The 21,730-nt window shown below is 33.6% G+C and overlaps 1 protein-coding gene across 1 annotated transcript in view; it reads right to left on the bottom strand.

The window, feature by feature from the left end:
• The window catches only part of VPS13B (vacuolar protein sorting 13 homolog B), an 828,197-nt gene that overhangs the window by 686,279 nt on the left and 120,188 nt on the right, over positions 1 to 21,730 (bottom strand). Inside the window, 3 exon segments of the mRNA XM_043601463.1 lie at positions 3,801 to 3,925; positions 16,442 to 16,636; positions 19,639 to 19,808. Of these exon segments, the coding sequence (XP_043457398.1) occupies positions 3,801 to 3,925; positions 16,442 to 16,636; positions 19,639 to 19,808 (490 nt within the window).

The following is a 21,730-nucleotide window of genomic DNA, read 5'->3' as shown; positions in this document are numbered from 1 at the left end:
ATGGGGTTAATGAATATTTCATTAACTAGTTTAACCTTTTTTTTTTAAGATTAAAAAAAGCTCAGACACCCTTAATCATGTACAAGTCAAGGCCCAAAAGGAGACTTCCAAATTCCTCTCCCACAGTACCATTCTCAGATCCAACGGACCAACCTTGACTTTGGTCAGACAATATTATCCCCATAGAAACTTCTGCACCCCAAACAATCTCCTGATGTCTAGATATCTACCCAATTCAACCAATAAAACCCAATTGTACTGCCACTTTCTCTCTGAAACCAACCACGATGTCGCAGGGAAATTTTCTACTTTCTTTAAACAGGACATTTCGCTTAAGCCTCAATTTTGCCATTGAAAGACAAATGTTTTCTTGTGTGTGTAGTGTCCTCTCCCACTAGACTAAGTTTTCATGCTCTGTGGATATCCCTTACCCTCATTGCATTCTACTGTATTCTTTCCCCAATTCCAATATGTACCACAATGCTTATCACAACATAGAAAATCAAAAAATATTTATGAATGACATCCAATCTCCCAAACAACTGAAGCTTCTTAAGGAAAAGGGAAAATGGCAAAGGAATAAAAAATAAATTGACACACACTTTAGATACGTATTTTTCAATTAAAATTACAGATCAAAAATGTGTAAATGGTCAATGTTCATGTAATAGAATACTGCATAATGACAAAAGCAAACAATCTAAAAACTACATTCTGCTGTCTGAATCTCCCAAACATTACTTTCAGTGACAGAGACCAGTCAAAAAGGAGAATATGTTGGATGATTTTATTTATGTCCAAGAATAGACAACACTAATCTATATTATTAGAAATCAGAATAACAGTTAACCCTGCAGGAAGGTAAATGAGAGAGGCTTTTGAGATGCTGATAATATTCTGCTCCTTGATCTTTCTGCTGGTTACCAAAGGTCCAATTCACTTATGAAACACCATAATTTATGCACTTTTCCATAAAATATTAGTATTTCAATTTAAAAGTTTGGAAATAAAGTTAATGTGTTTATTATAGTTTCTCTGTTCTGAAAAAAAAATGTTAACTCCAAGAATGTATCTAGAAGCCTAAAAGCATTATCACCACAGTAGAAATTTTTAAAGTATCTACAAGAGACCAAGCCTTAATCCTACTTAGAATAACATTATAATACTTTATTGCCCTTTAACCAATACTTTATTGCCTGCTTTTAAACATCCGATAACTAAACAGAGAGAAAAATTAAAATTTGAATTAACTGCTCAAGACTTCTGTCATTAAATATTATCATCACTATGTCTTTCCCACTATATCCTACATAATTTAATCCTGTTCTAAGGGACTAAAAGAATTAAAAGTTAACCTGATTTAAAGTAATGAAGAAAAAAAATTTTTGAAATATTTATTTATGTTTAGAAACTGTGTAATACAGAAAGATCAAATATGGCCAAAATATTTTGAAAAAAATAAATTCCAAGAAACTGGAGTTTAGTGTTAGCTTGTTAAAATATATTAACAGGAACATTCATACAGGAAAAAAATAACTTATTTTCAATGTTACTTAAACCATATATTTCTAAAAATTAGCAAAAATGATTAAAATGTTAGTCTGAAATTTCACATATGATTAGCATGAATTTAGACATTTTTAAACAAAAAGTATAAAACCATGTTTCTGTTTTATATAAAATCTAGATTTCCATTACTAACTTACACATTCCAACTAAAATTTTTTTCAGTGTGGTATAAGGGTTTTAAAATCCATGGCCTATAGTAAATATGCTCTTATTGAATAGATAGGTAGGTAGGTAGATAGATAGATAAATATAAATATACATAGCATCATACATGTGCTTTAGGAAACTGGAATATAATTTTTAAAAATTCAAATGAAACGGCTTATATGATTTGAGGCAGGGAGATACCATACTGGGAACAGAATTGACATTAAATGATACAAACAGGGTGCCTTACTAAAATAACCCTCACTCACTACATGAGTTAAATAAAATTCTCAGTTCTCATATGATTTTGATTTAATGCAAGCACTATATGATATATTTTATCTGGGATCTTAGTTCATTTAACTGAAATACATATCAATTTAATGAGTTTTACATATATTACTTTCAATTTAGAGTTGCTAAGAACACGTTATAGTTTATGGTCTATTAATTATGGAAAATAATATAAAGAAACTATTTCAAAGCAAAATACTCATGTAAAGCATAGAAAAATATCACTCGAATATCACAGAAGTGGTCTTAACTACAAAAAATCAAGTTACTTCCAAATATAAGCATTGTGTGATCTCATGCTTTTAGTATTTTAAATGGAATATTTTCTTCTAGATGTCAGCAGGCATATTTTCAACCACATTTGACAATACTTGCAGTAAGTCCTTCACATCCTTAAACTAAGCCTTGCCTATTTAAATACTCAATTTTTTTCATATGAAAGCTATAATTCATTTTGAAAATTTTGGCTTTAAAAAAAAGCTAAGTATTTTCTAAGGTAAATTGCACCGTTTCTAAAAATATCAGTATTATAATGATAAATAAATCAGCACATAACTGAGATAACAGTACTTACAAACATCTATTAAAGTTGATAATCAAAATACCAACTGGGACACATCCCGTGGTATTTCTTAATAGATTCGAATATAAAATTTGGCTCAAATACAACATGTTATGTATATACAAATAAAAAGTTAAAAAGTAAATCTCTATACAACATAATATATGACACGCGTGGAATATGGATGACTAAGGACAAAATTAAACTTATCAAGAGAAAATTAAGAATGATCATTTAATAATGGTTTCATTTTACCAAAAAAAACTGGTTCCAAGACTTAATTAACTGCAACTTCTATATTTTTTTAATTTTCTGGATCAATACAATTTATAAATTTCATTTTAAAAGTTATTAAAGAAATATATTTTTAATAAATGAAGTACTTCAGATAAAATATATTTTCTAGAAGTCATGTTGCTTTTCATAAATAACTAATAGAAATTAACAATCTGTAAAAATTAGCTTACTAATTAGGATGGGAAAGCAAAGATATATTCCATCCAAATAATAAAAGTAATCTAAATTTTAAAATGTAGAACTATTTCACTAGAATATATTTCATGTTTTGAAACCTTTTTTCATACCTTCAAGCAATTTTCTTTTTAATATATTAAAGTTTGTTTTCAACTAAAATTTAAGAAGTAATAACTACTGGCTTTCTTTCTATAAACCTCTTTCAATTTAAAGAAATACGACCTCCAAATAAAGTAACCTAAAAACAAATGAAAATATGGTCTAAAATCCGTTTCATCTAAAATACATTAACTACAGACATATCAAATGTCTAATCTATGTTATGGGTATACTTTTCTCAGTGCCTATGAATACACATGAAATTGTTATTTAGGTGACAAATACTTAGGCTTTGATATTAAATGGCAACTTTTAAAAATCTTTGTCCATATCCTCTTAAAAAGGCAAAAATAAGGTACCTGCCCTTACAGTTACTAGTACAGTATGAAGCAGCAACAGTTTACTCTAGTTCCAACATGGATTAACAGTTATTACCCCGACAACAGTTAACATTACCACAAGAGAGACTATGATCTAGTATACTTCAGGCATTAAAGAGAGATTTTTAGTGTCTCAGTAAAAGGCAGAAGAAGTTCAGATATTTTTCTAAGGTTCTGTATAAAACTAACACACTTGCATGAGAGACACGACTGAGTTTTTTCCCCTTCATAATACATGAAAATTGCCATAAGCCATATTTTAACATAATACTTACCAGCATGTGGGTAGTTTCAGAAGTTTAACATAAAGAGCAGTGCTGAAAGAGGGAATAATCGGTACAGGTAAGCAGTAAGATCCCCTACAATCCAAAGATGTCAGTCCTGCCTGGAAACCAAATATCTGAAACAAAAAGAAAAGATCCAAATGTTCACAGAGACAAAGTTTTAATAAGCACAGAATGAAATACGTCAGTTTCAATTTGCTCTACAACAGCTGCACACTAAATATGTTCCAATGTCTTTTTCCACTTCCCAAACATCAACATTTTCTTTTATTCAATTTAACATTGACTAAATCCAAATTAAGAGATTTAAACATACAGTATTTTTCATGTCCCTGAAAGATGACTGCTTCTTACTAACTCTAAGTTTCACATTTTGTTTCTAAACATAATTATTATTTAGTGTTTTATTGTCTGCTAAAATGCACACACTTTCTAGTAATATAAACTGCCTGTATTGTGCACATTGTAAAAATTAGTAAATTACTGTTAATATCATTTAATGCCTAAAAAACATTAATTACAACAAAAACAATCAAAACTGTATTTTGCCTTCAACTTACATTATGCACACACAAAAAGGATATCCAAATATATCCTAAAATGTTACAAAGTACCCCTTTCTTTTGTGAAAATTGTATGGCTAATGTTTTCACCCCAGGAAATTTGGTACATGACATACATTACTCTTCATATGTTTATACTTAAAACGAGATCACACTCAAAAATTTTAAAAGCATTCCTTAAAATTTCTGAACAGTATATTTGCTTTGAAGGAAGAACCAATATAACATCACATTTTACATGAACCACTATAGAGAACTTACTACAAATGAGTTCCAATTCGTTCCAATAATATAAAAGATAAACATCTCAAACATAAAACGCTAACACACAGGGATACAAAACAAAGTTACTGGTTTCCAACAACATACTAAAGTAAGTTAACCCTAACACTTATCTTTCCTTATTATTTTTTACTCCTTGGATTCATAAAGCACTGAATTTCCTATCTCTAGGATTTATATTAACTGATAAGTTCTACAATGAAACATGTTTAAGACTGTTCAATTTTCAAAAATACTTTCATTCAATGAACTTATAAACTGATGATCAATTTCTTAAAAAAGTATTAAACTATTCCCAAATGGTTTCAAAAAGCTATCATGTCCCTATCATTCATTAAACTGACAATGTCAAATCATTTCCTTTAAAGTCAGTTTTAAGTGAACAAAATAATTTTTTAGAAATGAGACATTAGTTAGAATTGCATATTTTTAGAGAAAAACTTCATTTCAAAGGACCTACCTAATTACTATCAAAGAAAATGAAAGTGAACACCTATTAATTCCTATAAATCCTACTGTCAACCACGTGGCAAGAAATACAGATTGAGAAAAAAATGTTTCTAATACTTAAATGATCAACCTTAAAAATTAAGTTACCCACATCCATTCTCTTTAAAGACTTGTTCTGAGCAATACTGTATGCAAAGAATTTTTAGGCACTGTGCAATTTCAGCATTTCACATTTCCTCTAAAAGGCCCATTGTAAAAGATTCTAAACTTTACAATTACTATGCCATTTAATAAAAAACATTGTAAAACATTGCCCAACCTCCAAATATTTCTAGACTATGAATAAGGTTAATATTTTATCATATTACATTATCTGTGTCCAACTAAGAACTCTCTCAAGGCACTTTCTAATATTCTATAAAATGCCCAAACAGTATAATCACAGACACTATCAGTAATTATACTCAGATGGAAACTGGGTGTAGAGGAGATCCCTGCTGGATGTTTGCAGAACTGCAAAAGACTCTGGGGAAACCATACCTTATTCTGTAATATTTTTTAAACTATTATTAAATTTGTATGCTGTTCAGAGAGACTTCTAAGAGAACATTCAGGCAAATATAATGAAAGAGGGCCTACCTACTATATCAAAAGCAATTATTTCAGGGCAGCCTAGGTGGCTCAGTATTCAGGTGAGTGTCCAAATCTTGATTTCACCTCAGGTCATCATCTCACGGTCATGAGATCAAGCCCCACATAGGGCTCCAGGCTGGGAGTGCAGCCTGCTTAAGATTCTCTCTTCCTATCTCCCTCTGTACCCCCAAAACACACTCTTTCCCTCTTTCTCCCCCAAAAATTATTCAAAATAACCAATTTCCAACTCTCTTTTTCATTTTTTAATATTTATTTATTTTGGGGAGACAGAAAAAGACAGTGCAAGCAGGGGAGGGGCAGAGAGAGAGAGGGAGACACAGAATCCGAAGCAGGCTCCAGGTTCCGAGCTGTCACGAACCCACAAAGCATGGGATCATGACCTGGGCTGAAGTTGGACACCCAACCAACTGAGCCACCCAGGCGCCCCCAACTCACTTTTAAATTACAATAACGAAGGGTCGCCTCCGTGGCTCAGTCCGTTAAGCGTCCGACTTCCCCTCAGGTCATGATCTCACCATTCATGTGTTGGAGCCCTGTGTTGGGCTCTGTGCTGACAGCTCAGAGCCTGGAGCCTGCTTCAGCTTCTGTGCCTCCCCCTCTCTCTGCCCCTAACTCACTCGTATTCTGTCTCTGTCTCTCTCAAAAATAAATAAACATTAAAAAAATTTAGGGGCGCCTGGGTGGCGCAGTCGGTTAAGCGTCCGACTTCAGCCAGGTCACGATCTCGCGGTCCGTGAGTTCGAGCCCCGCGTCAGGCTCTGAGCTGATGGCTCGGAGCCTGGAGCCTGTTTCCGATTCTGTGTCTCCCTCTCTCTCTGCCCCTCCCCCGTTCATGCTCTGTCTCTCTCTGTCCCAAAAATAAATAAAAAGTTGGAAAAATATTAAAAAAAAAAAAAATTTAGGGGCGCCTGGGTGGCTCAGTTGGTTAAGCATCTGACTTCAACTCAGGTCGTGATCTCATGGTTCATGAGTTTGAGCCCCGCATCGGGCTCCGTGCTGACAGCTCAGAGCCTGGAACCTGCTTTGGATTCTGTGTCTCCCTTTCTCTCCGCCCCTCCTCCATTCACGTGCGCTCTCTCTCTCTCTCTCTCTCTGTCTCTCTCAAATATAAATAGACGCTAAAAAAAAATGTTAATTACAGTAATGAAATACATAGATTTATAATACCTACTTAACTAATTTGTCCACAGCCCTTAACCAACATTACAAAAACTTTATCTAGAAAAATGGAAACAGAGTATAAATTGAAGTTGCTTTCACCAAGGATAGTTTATATACTCAGAAACAGAGTAAAAGTACTGAACACTGCAACTAATCATCTGAACCAGCAAAAAACATATGAAGCTGTAAGTGTAAATACCAATAAAAATTTTAGCTGAAGGAAAGGTCACCTTGAATAAGATGACTTATACATCACATTAAATAAACAATTCAACATGTAGTGCCACCTTTTAAAAAATCCAATTAGAATATTAAAAATTTATCATCTATATTTTAACAATTTACAATGTCCTTGAACTAACATAAATAGAAGAAACTGTAGATTTAGAAATATAAAAAATTTCTAGTAAGTTTTTAATAAAATTACTATGCTATATTATAATTTTCAATAATAAAAGGCAAAAAGTATAAAAACACACTAACTGTAAATGACAATGAAAACATACTAATTGTAATGTAAAATAAATCATTTTTATGCTATTGTCATTTTAAGACACCCGGTACAATAGTATAACCAACATCCTAAAGATATGTCCCTTTCTTAAAGGGACAGAAAAAAAATCAAGCATTGACTTCATGATGAAACTTCATCCATAAATCTGTTGCATTTCTATACCAATAATGAAGCAACAGAAGGGAAAATTAAGGAATCAATCCCATTTACAATTGCACCAAAAACAATAAAATATCTAGAAATAAACCAAACCAAAGAAGTAAAAGACCTGTACTCTGAAAACTACACAATAATGATGAATGAAACTTAAGATGACATAAATAGAAAAATACCCAATGCTCATAGATGAAAACTAATATTGTTAAAATGTCTATACCACCCAAAGCAATCTACATATTTAATCCAATCCCTATCAAAATACTACCAGCATTTTTCACAGAGCTAGAAAAAAACAATCCTAAAATTTGTATGGAACCACAGAAGACCCCAAATAGCCAAAGCAATCGTGAAAAAGAAAAACAAAACTGGAGGCATCACAATTCTGAACTTCCAGTTATACTACAAAACTGTAGTGATCAAGACAGTGTGGCACTGTAACAAAAATACACACTTAGATCAATGGAACAAAATAGAAAACCCAGAAATGAAGCCACAACTATATGGTCAATTAATCTTTGACAAAGAAGGAAAGAAAATCCAATGGGGAAAAGTCACTTCAGCAAATGGTATTGGGAAAACTGGACATGAACATGCAGAAGAATGAAACTGGACCACTTTTTTACACCATACACAAAAATAATTCAAAATGGATTAAAGACCTAAATGTGAAACTTGAAAACATAAAAATCCTAGAAGAGAACACAAGCAGTAACCTTTTTGACATCAGCCATAGCAACTGCTTTTTAGATATGTCTCCGAAGGCAAGGGAAACAAAAGCAAAAATAAACTTTTGGGACTGCATCAAAATAAGAAACTTCTGCAGAGCAAAGGAAACAGTCAATAACACTAAAAGGCAACCTACAGAATCGGAGAAGATATTTGGAAATGACATACCCAACAGTGATTTAGTATCAAAAATATATAAAGAACTTACCAAACTCAACACCCAAAAACCAAATAACCCAAATAAAAAATGGGCAGAAGATATGAATATGTATGTCTTTTTCCAAAAAAGACATCCATATGGCCAACAGACACATGAAAAGATGTTCAATGTTGCTCATTATCAGAGAAATACAAATCAAAACTGTAACAAATACAAATCTCAAACCTGTGAAAATGGCTAAACTCAAGAACACAAGAAACAACAGATGCTGGCAAAAACGTGGAGAAAGGGGAACCCTCTTGCACTGTTGGTGAGAATGTAAACTGGTGCAGCCACTCTGGAAAACAGTATGGAAGTTCCTCAGAAAGTTAAAAATAGAACTACCCTACGACTCAGCAATGGCACTACTAGGTATTTACCTAAAGAATACAAAAATACTAATTCAAAGAGATACAAGCATCTCAATGTTTATATAGCAGCAGCAGCCACAACAGCCAAATGATGGAAAAAGCCCAGATACTCATGGACTAATTAATGGATAAAGATGAGGTATATACATATACACACACAATGAAGTATTACCATACAGCCATAAAAAAGAAAGAAATCCTGTCATATGCAACAACTCAGATGGACCTATAGGTTATTACACAAGTAAAATAAGTCAGAAAAAAATACCACATGCTTTCACTTCTATGTGGATTTTAAGAAAGAAAACAAATGCCCAAAGGGTAAAAAAACAGAAAGGCAAACCAAGAAACATGCTCTTAACTATAGCAAACAAATTGATGGTACCATAGTGGAGATGGGTGGGGGAATGGGTTAAATAAGTGATGGGATTAAGGAGTGTACTTGTGACGAGCACCAGGTGTTGTATGGAGTATTGAATCACTATGTTGTACACCTGAAATTAACATTACATGTATACTAACAGGAACTTAAATGAAACCTTTTTTAATATTTAAAAAATATATAAAATAGCACAGCTTCTATTCATAATCATATGCTGTGTATTTAAAATTAAACATGGAACACCTAGGTGGTTTAGTCAGCTAAGTACAACTGACTTTGGCTCAGGTCATGATCTCATGATTTGTGGTTCGAGCCCCACATCAGGCTCTGCACTGACAGTGTGGAGCCTACTTGAGATTATCTTTCTCTCCACCCCTGTCCCGGTCTCTTTCTCTCTCAAAATAAATAAATAAACTTAAAATTTTAAAACCAAAAAAATAAAAATAAATTAAATTAAATTAAACATAAAATTACAATATTATTTAGCACTCCATTTCAGGCTATATATAGAAAATAAAATCAGTGAAGTTAAGAGGTATTCACATGTCATGTTTTTACCACCATTATCCATATAACCCAAAATGTGGAAATAACCCAAGTGTTCATCAATGAAAGAGTGTATTTATAAAATGTGGTACATAAATACAATGTAGTATTATTCAGACTCAAACTGTAAGCAAGTTTAAATTATGCTATGACATAGATGAATCTTAGAAACAGTATCTTAATAAAATACAACAGTTAAATGGACATTCATCATATGATTCCACTAATATGAGGTACTAAGTAATCAAATTCATAGAAACAAAGGGTAGAATGGTGGTTACCCAGGGACAGAGGAGAGAGGACTTGGAATAATTTAATAAAGTTTTAGTTTGGGTTCATGAGAAGATTCTGGCGATGGATGGTAATGACACTTGCACAATTATGAATGTAGTTACTCTCCTGAACTATACAACTAAAAATTCTGTAACTGGTAATTTTTATGTTTTTTTGTTTTCCTTTGTTTTGTTTTTTAAGTAATCTCTACTCCTAATGTGGGCCTCAAACTCACAACCCAGAGATCAAGAGTTGCATCCTCTACCGAATGAGTCACCCTGGTAATTTTTATGTTAAGTGTATTTTACAAAAATAAAAAAGTAAAACAGTAAAAAAAAAAAAAGTTAATCCATTTACAGAAATACATTGGAATAAGCAAAAACTAAAGAAAGAAGGATTATAGTGAAAATTCTACAGAATAATGAACATTTGGGGAAGGAAAAGCCTTCAGGAGGTGGAATCAGATCTAGTTGATTAAAAACTGAACCTCAGAGCTAAAACTGCTTAGATATTAAATAAACCACTTCATTTCACATATGGGAAAGTGAGGTCCAATAAAGATAAAGGACTTCTGCAAAACTCCATATTGCCAGAACAGCAATTTGATGCTTCATTTGAGTTAGCTCATATATTAGCTCACAATTTCACTCCGCCTCCCTCCACTTCCTCTTTCCCCTCTCAAAAAAGTATGCTAGATTCTCCACTTATTTTTAATTTTTTTTAATGTTCATTTATCTTTGGCAAAGACTGACAGAAAAACACAGTACAAGTGGGGGCAGACAGAGAGGGGACCACAGAATCCAAAGCAGGCTCCAGGCTCTGAGCTGTCAGCACGGAGCCCAATACAGGGCTCGAACCCATGGACCACGAGATCATGACCTGAGCCAAAGTCTGACACTTAACCAACTGAGCTACCCAGGTGCCCCTCCACTTAATTCTTAAAGAAAAAACTTTCTGGGGCGCCTGGGTGGCGCAGTCGGTTAAACGTCCGACTTCAGCCAGGTCACGATCTCGCGGTCCGTGAGTTCGAGCCCCGCGTCAGGCTCTGGGCTGATGGCTCAGAGCCTGGAGCCTGTTTCCGATTCTGTGTCTCTCTCTCTCTCTCTGCCCCTCCCCCGTTCATGTTCTGTCTCTCTCTGTCCCAAAAATAAATAAATGTTGAAAAAAAAAATTTAAAAAAAAAAAAAAAAAAAAGAAAAAACTTTCTCACCACTATCTCTTCTCCAACCTTTAGTAAAATTCCATTTCTCATCTTTAATCAGCAAGTATCTTGACAGAGAAGCCTGTGAATGCTGCATTTTTTTTCATTGCCTACTCATTCTTTAAACCCTCTAAATCTAGTTTTTGCTCATGTATCCACTGAAACAAAAAAGCTCTGGACTGAAAATGACAATTACGTTTTTTTCTTATGGAGAGAAATTAAATATTTTCTCTTCACTTAGCCCACTAACAATTTAACTGAGAAAATAAATGATTTTTTCATTACCCAGAATTTTTAAAATATGAATACTGTCATTCTGTCAACTACACTTTTTTAAATATAATTTATTGTCAAATTGGCTTGTCACCTACACTTTTAAAGAAACAAAATCCTTCAGAATACCTAATGAATGCTTGTAACTCAGTAACAGACAATTCAAAAATGGGCAAAAGATCCGAATAGATATTTCTCCAAAGAAGATATATCTAAATGGCCAATAAGCACATGAAAAAAAAAAAGTTCAACATCACTGAACATTATGAAAACATATCAAAATCAGAACGAAATACCATTTTATGACCACTAAGATGAATAAAATCAAAATAACCGACAATAACAAGTATTAGTGAAGATGTGAAGAAGTAAAAAATGTGGTGGTAGTAGAACAGGAAAAACAATTTAACAATCCTTTTGGGAAAAAAGTTCTGTGGTTCCTAAGAATGTTAAAAATAGAGTTACTATTTGACCAGACAACTCCACACCTAGGTATATACCCAAAAGAAATGAAAACCTGTCTTCACACAAAAATCTACACACGGATGTTCATAACTATATTGTTCATAATAGCCAAAAACTAGAACCAACACAAATGCACATCAACAGATAATTGGATAAACAACATACAGTATATTCATATAATATTATTCTTTGACCATAAAAAAGGAATAAAATCCTGATACATGCTACAGTATGAATGAACCTTAAAAGCATTATGCTAAGTGAAAAAAGCCAGACACAAAACAGCATATGCTGTAGGATTTCTTTTATATATGTCGAGGGGGTGCCTGAATAGCTCAGTTGGTTAAGCATTGGACTCTTTGATTTTGGGCTCAGGTCAAGATCTCACGGTCATGAGATGCAGCCCCAGGTCAGGCTCTGCGCTGGGCGTGGAGCCTGCTTGAGATTCTCTATCTTCTCTCTCTCTCTCTCTCTCTCTGGCTCTCCCTCCTTCTCAAGAGAAGAAAAAGAAAAAGAGAAAAAGAAGAAAAAGAAGAAAAAGAAGAAAAAGAGAAAGGAAAAGGAAAAGGAAAAGGAAAAGGAAAAGGAAAAGGAAAAGAAAAAGAAAAAGAAAAAGAAAAAGAAAAAAAAAAGAAAAAGAAAAAAAAGAAAAAGAGAAAGAAAAAAAGAAAAAGAAAGAGAAAATGTCCAGAATAGGCAAATACATAGAAACAGAAAGTAAGTTAGTGATTACAAGGGGTAGGAGGGGAGGAGTTAAATTTGGGATGTCTCCTGTCCACTTGTTTGTTACACCTTTATCTACTTGTTATACTTCATATATCTGAGAACAATCTTTAGCATTATTTTGTTTTCTTTATTTACATAAATGGTGCCATACCTATGTATACCATTACGCTTCCTAGGATTCCCGCCAAAAATTACACTGGAGAGAGCTATCCCTGTGAGCATATCCAGACCTCCAGTTGTATATATTTCCATATGCAAAAATTTCTCTGGGGCAGGGGTCAGCAAACCACAAGTCAAATTTCACCCAATGCCTGTTTTTGTACTGCCTACAAGCTATGAATAATTTTTACATATGAACATTCATAATCCATTTGGTGACAGGGAACACTAAGTGGGAACCCCAATGAGGTGAAATGTTACCCCAAGAAAAAGAATTCCATTCTTCTCATTAGTAAAACTGTATTATGAAAAAAGTGTACACTAAAACATTTTTACTTTCATCAACTCAAAATCTGTGGAAATTTGTTCTCTTATTATGTAAGTATTATATAAGATACTAAATTTTGTATCTTGGTCCACAAAGTCTAAAATAGTTACTGTCTGATCTTTTAAAGAAAAGTGTGTTGACCCTTGCTTTAGGATAGACATTGAAAATTGGAATGGTTGGGTATGAGGCAGATTTTTTTCAAATTAGATCCTGAAGAAGTACTCTCCAAAATGATACCAATTTATACACTTACCAGACATGTATAAAAGCACCATTTCTCCAAACCCCCATAGAATACTATTTTGTTGAGGTTGAAAATTACCAAATCTACAAACTCCAAGGGTTTTGATTCTACTATAATTTCTTTGATCTCCTGAAGCATCTGCCATAGCTGATCCTTATGAGTAACAAGGCCTAAAATTTATATATTATTGTAGTTTATAGGGTGCTTTCATGAAGTTACTTTCTTCATGTTTCAATCATCAGATGCTTTGCAATGTCCTTGCTACTTGATGCTACACACACACACACACACACACACACACACACACACACACACACACATTTAAAGGATGGGTTTAGCAGTTAAACAGAGAGGACTTGATAAGACATACAAAAGTAAGTTCCATCTGCGAGTTTTCTTCACACATCCATGCGAACTCTCCCAATTAAAAAATTTAATTATAGGGGCGACTGGGTGGCTAAGTCAGTTAAGTGACTGACTTCAGCTTAAGACATGATCTCATAGTTCATGGGTTTGAGCCCCAGCACTCTGTGCTGACAGCTCAGAGCCTAGAGCCTGCTTAGGATTCTGTGTCTCCCTCTCTCTCTGCCTTTCCTCTGCTCGCAGTCTGTCTCTCTCAAAAATATTTTAAATAAACATTTAAAAAAATTTTAAGAAAAAAATAAAAATAAATTTAATTACATTAAATTGATGCTACACACCATTTCACCACAGTCACTATAGTCAAATTTAGGTATACAAAAGTAAAACTTGAGCATTTAAGTATTTAACTGAAAATTACTTAAGGCCTAAAATGCCACACACATGAAAAAAACATTTAAAACCTCTACTATAATATTTTAGCACTATAATAGGAAAATTTATCTTTGGAAACCTTCTCAAAGGTTATAGTAATTATGCCAAGTAACATGAACTGCTATAAACTTTACAACAAATCAGTATTTTGAGTCAGTTCCAAACAGTCCAAATAAAAACTAAAACTCTCTATACCAAACCCTGAACATTTAAAAATGTACCAGGCCACTGAACAAGCACCCAAAATACAGTAACATATTTTATTGGCTTTATATTTTAAAGTATTCAATATTCTTAATGTCAATGACGAGTTTTTCTACATATAATATTCTTGCTCTGCCCAACAACAAATTTCCTGGAATACTTAACTTACCCATTATAGATAGCTCTAGTCAAATTAACCAAAATATAAAAGACAACTTTTATGTGTAAAAGCAAAAGACCTTTTCCCAAAACATAAATTTATCTAGATTATACTAGAATTAAGTGAGCTTTTAACTTATTAACAACAGTAGTAGTAAACAACAATCCCAGTAGCTTTTATGTCAGTATGGAGGACAACCACATTGGTGACCATTGGCTTTGGTGACCATTCTCCTAAAGGATGGGACATGCCTTATTCATCTTTAATGCTGAGTGTCTGCACTATGTAAAGAACTTAATATTTACCAAACTGATGAACCCTACGTAAGCAGAATACCTTGGAAAGGTTAGTGAACTGCCTAAAATTAGTCCTGTTTCAACAAAACAAGGCAAATATTCTGAACATTATAATCTGATATTCAAGTCATAAAAATATTTGGAAAAATACACTTGAGTGAACTACAAGAATGAATAAAAAAGCACAAATATAAAATATTACCTATATATCTAGCTTTTAAAAATACTTTCTGCTACTCTCCACATGACATAAAACACTGTGATAAATAATTCCAATAATGGCTCCTATGAATCACACTTTCCTGTGTCCACACGCCTTTGAAAGAGGGTCACTCTCATCAAGGGAGTAGAGTCGCCACCATCTTCTTAAAAATGGGCTTCACATGGACTTCTAGGAAATCACGTTATTCTACTCTACATGGTTTGAAAACAAATTTCAACATCTTAAACTAGAGGTGATCTAAAACTGTTACATTTATATTGATTTCTTTATGCCCTACAAATATGTAAATATTTTAAAACTTTGAAACATGGAACAATAAAGCATAAACCAATAAAATCAGGAATATGCTTTTGGAGTTCACTAATTTTGGAGTCCTTTACATGAAATTTAGTGCATCTAGTACTTATGCTTGAATTCAAGTTTGTATAGTTTGCTTTAGTCCATAAAAGAATTTGATTAGATATATGTTGTCTCTACTTAAACTATACATCTGTGTTTGCTTAGCAAAACTACTTATTACTCAACATTTGGGTTTATTTATGTACCTATACTGGAATGCATTATTTATGCATTATGCCTCCCAATAATTTCTGTAACTTGATTTAAAGCATTAAGCGTTCTCCTTTTGTGTCAAGAAATTAACATCAATTCAATAAGAGGAAAGTAACAAAAAAACAAATGTGCTAATCCTTTATAAAGCATTATCTCACATAAATGCTCCCCTCAAAGAAATCATAAGTTTTTTAAAACATACCTATAAAATGGGGTGCCTGGGTGGCTCAGTTGGTTAAGCATCCGGCTCAGGTTGTGATCTCACAGTTTGTGAGTTCAAGACTCAAGTCAGGCTCTGTGCTGACAGCTCAGAGCCTGGAGCCTGCTTCAGATTCTGTGTCTAGACTCTCTCTGCCCCTCCCCTACTTGTGTTCTGTCTCTCTCTCAAAACAAATAAATAAATATAAAAAAATTTTTTTTTAAATCCCTATAAACTAAGTGGTCCTTCACACTAATAATTACCATCGGTGACATACAAAATCTTCAAAAATCATAATTAACATTATCTTATAAACATCAAGCCATTAATCCCAAATAAATGAAGAAGTAACTTCAAAAGAGGTACACTTTTATTTAATTATGTTGAATAATGAATATCTATTATATATCATTTAAATCTCATCTTATGGGATACTAACTCTGAAGTTACAACTCCAGGAAAAAAGCTATTTAATTAATTCTCCGAGAGCCAAAGAGGTACTAATAAACAAAATTCACTTTTCCTACCTTAAGGTAGCAGTGTGCATAGCAATAATGAAGCAAATTATCAGATGGCTGAGTAAGATTGCTGACCACATGCACCAACTGTTCAGCATACATTGGCACAGAATGTTCCAGATTAATTTTATCCACCAGTATCTGAATGGATGGCAAAGGCCGAAGAGACTGGAAGTTTGTAGTATTCATGAAGTTACTTGAGTTCTAGAAAATAACAGAGTTCAATTTATATTTCAGGAAAACAGTGATTGGCATGCAATCCCCTCTATATAAGTCTCAGACTAGCATTTTTTGCAGTGTTATCAATCTACAAAATGATGACTTTCTGTGGGACTCTTTTACCATAACCAAATATAAACATCTTCTACATATTTTTAAGTATGTCCTAGATTTCAAAAAATGTGTATTTATTGTAAAATTATTACTAACCATTTAGCTAAACTTTTTATTTTTCAATCAACTGGAAGAGTTCACTATGTGTGCTTCAGCACATTTAAAGCTATTTTCCTATGCCCGACCATTCCTAAATATTGTCCTAGGTATCTCAGAGCCAGCCACCATTTGTCTTCTTGTCCTTTATTCATATTTAGATGACTAAGAAACCAAGAAGACTACTCACACAAGAAGTAAAATTTGCAGGATGGAAAAATCCCTGATCCATATCTACTAAAAATACATGCTAAAGGCTCATAAAATCCTAAGAATTTTGCATTAGTCTTGGTACTTTCAGTGTTACAGAACCTTTCCAAGCTTCCAAATAAATGCAGGTAGGTTGCAAGATGTCCAGAGTATGAACCCTGATTAGCAAGCAACCCCTTCGGGTCTTAGAAATAACTTAGTCCCCTAAAATGCCATACTGTCATTCTCAAAAAGGTACAGTATGACCTTCCATCCAGACGTACATGAAAATACATGTGACAAGAGTAGCTTCACAGTTTTGCCTGTCTTTCATTGTCACAATAATTGGGGAGCAATACTAGGATTTAGCAGGCACTGGCTAAAGATGGTAAATGCTAATGCAATACTTATCAACTCCAAAAAGCCAACAGTGCCATTACTCACAAACACTGTGCCTAAAAGTGACTAAGTTGAACATGGTTGAACATGCTTTTCTATTAGTAATTTTTAAATGACACTTATTAAGAAATTACTTTTCCAAGTGATTTTATTTTGGATTACTGAGGTATGACATATGGTAAAGCATACAAACATTAAGTGAAGAGCTCAACAAAATTTTACATCTGTAACCACCACCCATTTCAAGCATTCTAGAACGCTCTCCTATATCCCTTCCCAGGCAACATATTGGATCGCCACCAGAGGTAGCCAATACTCACTCTCATTACAATCACCACAGATTAGTTTTACCTATTCTTGAACTTTATGGAATCATACAGTACATACTTATTACTGCCTGCTTTCATTCAACATACCATCTATAAGAATTATCTATGTTGTTCTATTCTTGACGTTAACACTTATTATGAAATAACCATTTCTAAAAATGTTTCTTGGTCTTAAGCTCTACAATTTTCCAGTATTAGATTAGCCATACTGTTTTTCCTTGGATTTGCATTTAAATGATACATCTTTTTCCATCCCATTATTTCTAACTTGTGCTATAGTTTTCAGTTCCAGAATGTTTTGGTTCTTTTTTTATGGATCGAGGTCTCTTCTGAAACCTTCTACCTTTTTGTCTCTTTCTTGAACTCATTAACCATAGTTGTTTTGAAGTTCATGTCTAATATTAATACACTTTTTCTCCATTGACATTTTCCCCAGACAGTCTCTTTACCCAGCAATACAAATGCCAGTGGATGACAGGGCACAGATACACAAAATGAAACTACTGTATAATAGGCAACTGACTTCCTGTCATACTTCCACAAATTCTTCTCAGAGTTAGGATACTTTTTCCTTCTATCATTATCATTATGTAGATATCAAAAGAAATATAGCCAAAAGAATAAAAATAACAAATAACAGCTTATTATGTATATGGCAAATGCAGAAAGCAATACATTGTGTATGGCCTAAAACAAATATTAATCATCCAGGAAGTCCTCATTGACAACAACAATAGTAATTACTATTGTGTTCTTAATATGTGCAAAATCATTCATGTGCATTATCTCGTTTATTATTAAAAATAATTCTAAGAGCTAGGTACTGTAAGGGAATACCTCTGTGCCACCCTGACAATCTTCCACAAATCTATGTAGACCACACAAAGGCAAGATGCAACCAAAGCAGACCTAAGCCTTGGTAGAACATCCCATGACTCTCAGACCATGAGAAGATAGGTGGTCTTGCAAAGAATTTTTTTTATTTTTTCTAATGTTTATTCAATTTTGAGAGAGACAGACCATGAGCAGGGGAGGGGCAGAGAAAGACAGACACAGAATCTGAAGCAGGCTCCAGGCTCTGAGCTGTCAGCATAGCCCGATGCAAGGCTCGAGCCCACGGACTGTGAGATCATGACCTGAGCCACAGTTGGGACACCCAATCAACTGGTCCAGTCTTGCAAAGATCTTCTAAAAAACCACTTCTCACCTTCTTCTCTTGAGGGAGACTGCTAGTAGCATCCCTCATTCAGGTGAGACACAGAGTTTCCACTTACCCCTCTCAGGGTACAGCTGTAGCTACACAACTGCTTAGATGAAGTGTGGAATTGAACTCTTGACAACAGGGTACCCTACCATGTGTGCTGCATGTCATTTTGGCCCTCTGGTTTCAAGGTCATCCTGAAAGGGACACGGCAAGCTGACACCATTAATGATTTGTTTTTGCTGTCTATATGTAAGTAATAAACCATCTGAATCTACCTAGGCTTGTTGCTTCTTTACTAGCTAGCTGAATCTGTCAGCCCACCTGAAAAATGTTTTTTTTGTTGTTGTTTTTCAGAAATAAGTTTAGAAATAAAAGCAAGGTGTCATAGTTTGTATGTGGACTGACCTCTAGACCCATGCTCTTCAACATTTCTTTATACAGCCTTAGCTTGAGATTTAAAAATATGCATATACACATGCATATACATATACACACACACAACTTTCTAAGAATTAACAATCATAGTTACATTGTTTAACATCACCATGGCTAAGTATATAAGCACATATTCTTTTACTCAATCACCTTCCTTACAATAGCATAGGACCTACAAATATGCATATATGAGGAAAAAAGTAGTAAACTCCAAAATATACCTTTTCTCCCATAATGACAGGCAACAAATGATCCAACAAGTTGAATTCAGCCATGAAAATAGTACAGGTACATTTGAGGAGAGTAATACTTGTATGTCGGGTAGGAATATATTCCTCCAAAGATGCCACTTCTTCAGGATTCAGTGTGGTTTCATTTTCATCCTTAATATCTAAAATGAAATAATACAAATATAATAAAAAATTATTTTAAATAGTTTTTTTAAATGATTAATTAACTGGTTCCCAAATTTTAAGGTCAAATTGTATTTTTCTTTTCAACAATGAAACAGTTGAAAAATAATGTTAACTTTAACAAATACAAGTTACATTACTATAGAATATAAATTTATGTCTTTACTATATAAAAATTTACATATTTTATTTTAAGATATTTTTAATATTTTAAAGAAATTTTTAATCTCTTTTGTTAAAAGAATAACAGCTTCTGTTCGTTAAAACACCATTAAGATATGGGGCGCCTGGGTGGCTCAGTCGGTTAAGCGGCCGACTTCGGCTCAGGTCACAATCTCACGGTCCGTGAGTTCGAGCCCCGCATCAGGCTCTGGGCTGATGGCTCAGAGCCTGGAGCCTGCTTCCGATTCTGTGTCTCCCTCTCTCTCTGCCCCTCCCCCGTTCATGCTCTGTCTCTCTCTGTCTCAAAAATAAATAAAAAACATTAAAAAAAAAATTAAAAAAAAAAACACCATTAAGATAATGCAAAAGCAAGCCACAAACAGGGAGAAGATATTTGCTGTAGATAGATAGATGGACTCAGAGCGTACTATCAAAGGACTCAGAGCATACTAAAAACTGTTTAATGCAAAACCACATAAAAATCATCAATGAACAATTCAATAGAAAAATAGGTGAAAAAAACATCTGAACAAGCAAAAGATAATATATCCAAATGGACAAAAATTCTATCAAAAGCTAGATAATATCATCAATTATCAGATAAATGCAAATGTAATAGCATTACAGACCCATTAGAATGGTTAAAATGAGAAAGACTACTACTAAGTGCTGGCAAGCATGCAGCAAACTTTTTACATAGCCACATAGCAAATATTTTATGTTTGTGGGCCATATAGTGTGTCACAACTACTCAACTCTGCCACTGTAGCACAAAAGCAGCCACAGACAATACATAACTGAATGAGCAGGATTATGTCTTAATAAAACTTTACCTATAGAAACTGAATATTAAATTTCACATAGAGTTCATGCATCATAAAGTGTAATTCTTTTTTTTCCCAACCATTTAAAACACAAAATCCATTATCAGCTCATCTGTTGCACAAAAAGAGGCAGTAAGTCATAGTTTGCCAGCCTCCAATCGAGAGCAATTAAAACTCTTCAAACCGCTGACAAGAGCATAAAGTGGTTTAACCACTTGGGAAAACAGTTTGGAATTATCTTCTAAAAATGAACATATGCAATCCTTTTACCTAAGTGATTCCACTCTTCCATGCCCAAAGGTACACATTTACCAAAAGGCATGTACTAGAATGTTTGTGGCATCACTATCATAATAACCAAAAACTAGAAACTACTCACCAACATAATGGATAATTAAGTTATAGTATATTCATATAAAGAGATACTATATAACAATGAAATGAATCTCATAATTTAAGCTCAAGCCAGTGACAAAAGATACATACTGTGTGATTCCATTTACATGAATTATAAAATAAGCAAAATAACTAAATCCATGTTAGAAGTAAGGAGAATGAATGGTTTCCCTTGGGATCAGAGGAGTAACCAGAGGAGAGCACAAAGGGGACTTCTGAAGTGCTGCTAAATCACCATTTCTTGAACAGTTACACAAATGTGGTTAAGTCTGCAAAATTCACAGAACTATACCCCTACACATTAATAGTTTAAAAATGGAGAATTAAGTACTTAAGATTAAATACATATGCACTCATATCAAGTAGCTCTTACTTTGCACAGTTCTGATATGTATGAATGAATTTGTTATCTTGTTTTAGTTAAAAATGCCAGTTCCCCCCCCCAAAAAATAGTTCAAGTATCAGTTACCACAGTATAATAACTACTTAAAGTACAAGACTTACTACTAGTTCTTCTT

The sequence above is a fragment of the Prionailurus bengalensis genome, chromosome F2 (genome assembly GCF_016509475.1).
Source record: "Prionailurus bengalensis isolate Pbe53 chromosome F2, Fcat_Pben_1.1_paternal_pri, whole genome shotgun sequence".
Taxonomy (NCBI): Eukaryota; Metazoa; Chordata; class Mammalia; order Carnivora; family Felidae; genus Prionailurus; species Prionailurus bengalensis.
Note: the sequence above shows the minus strand (reverse complement) of the source record. Positions and strands in the feature narration are given on the sequence as shown.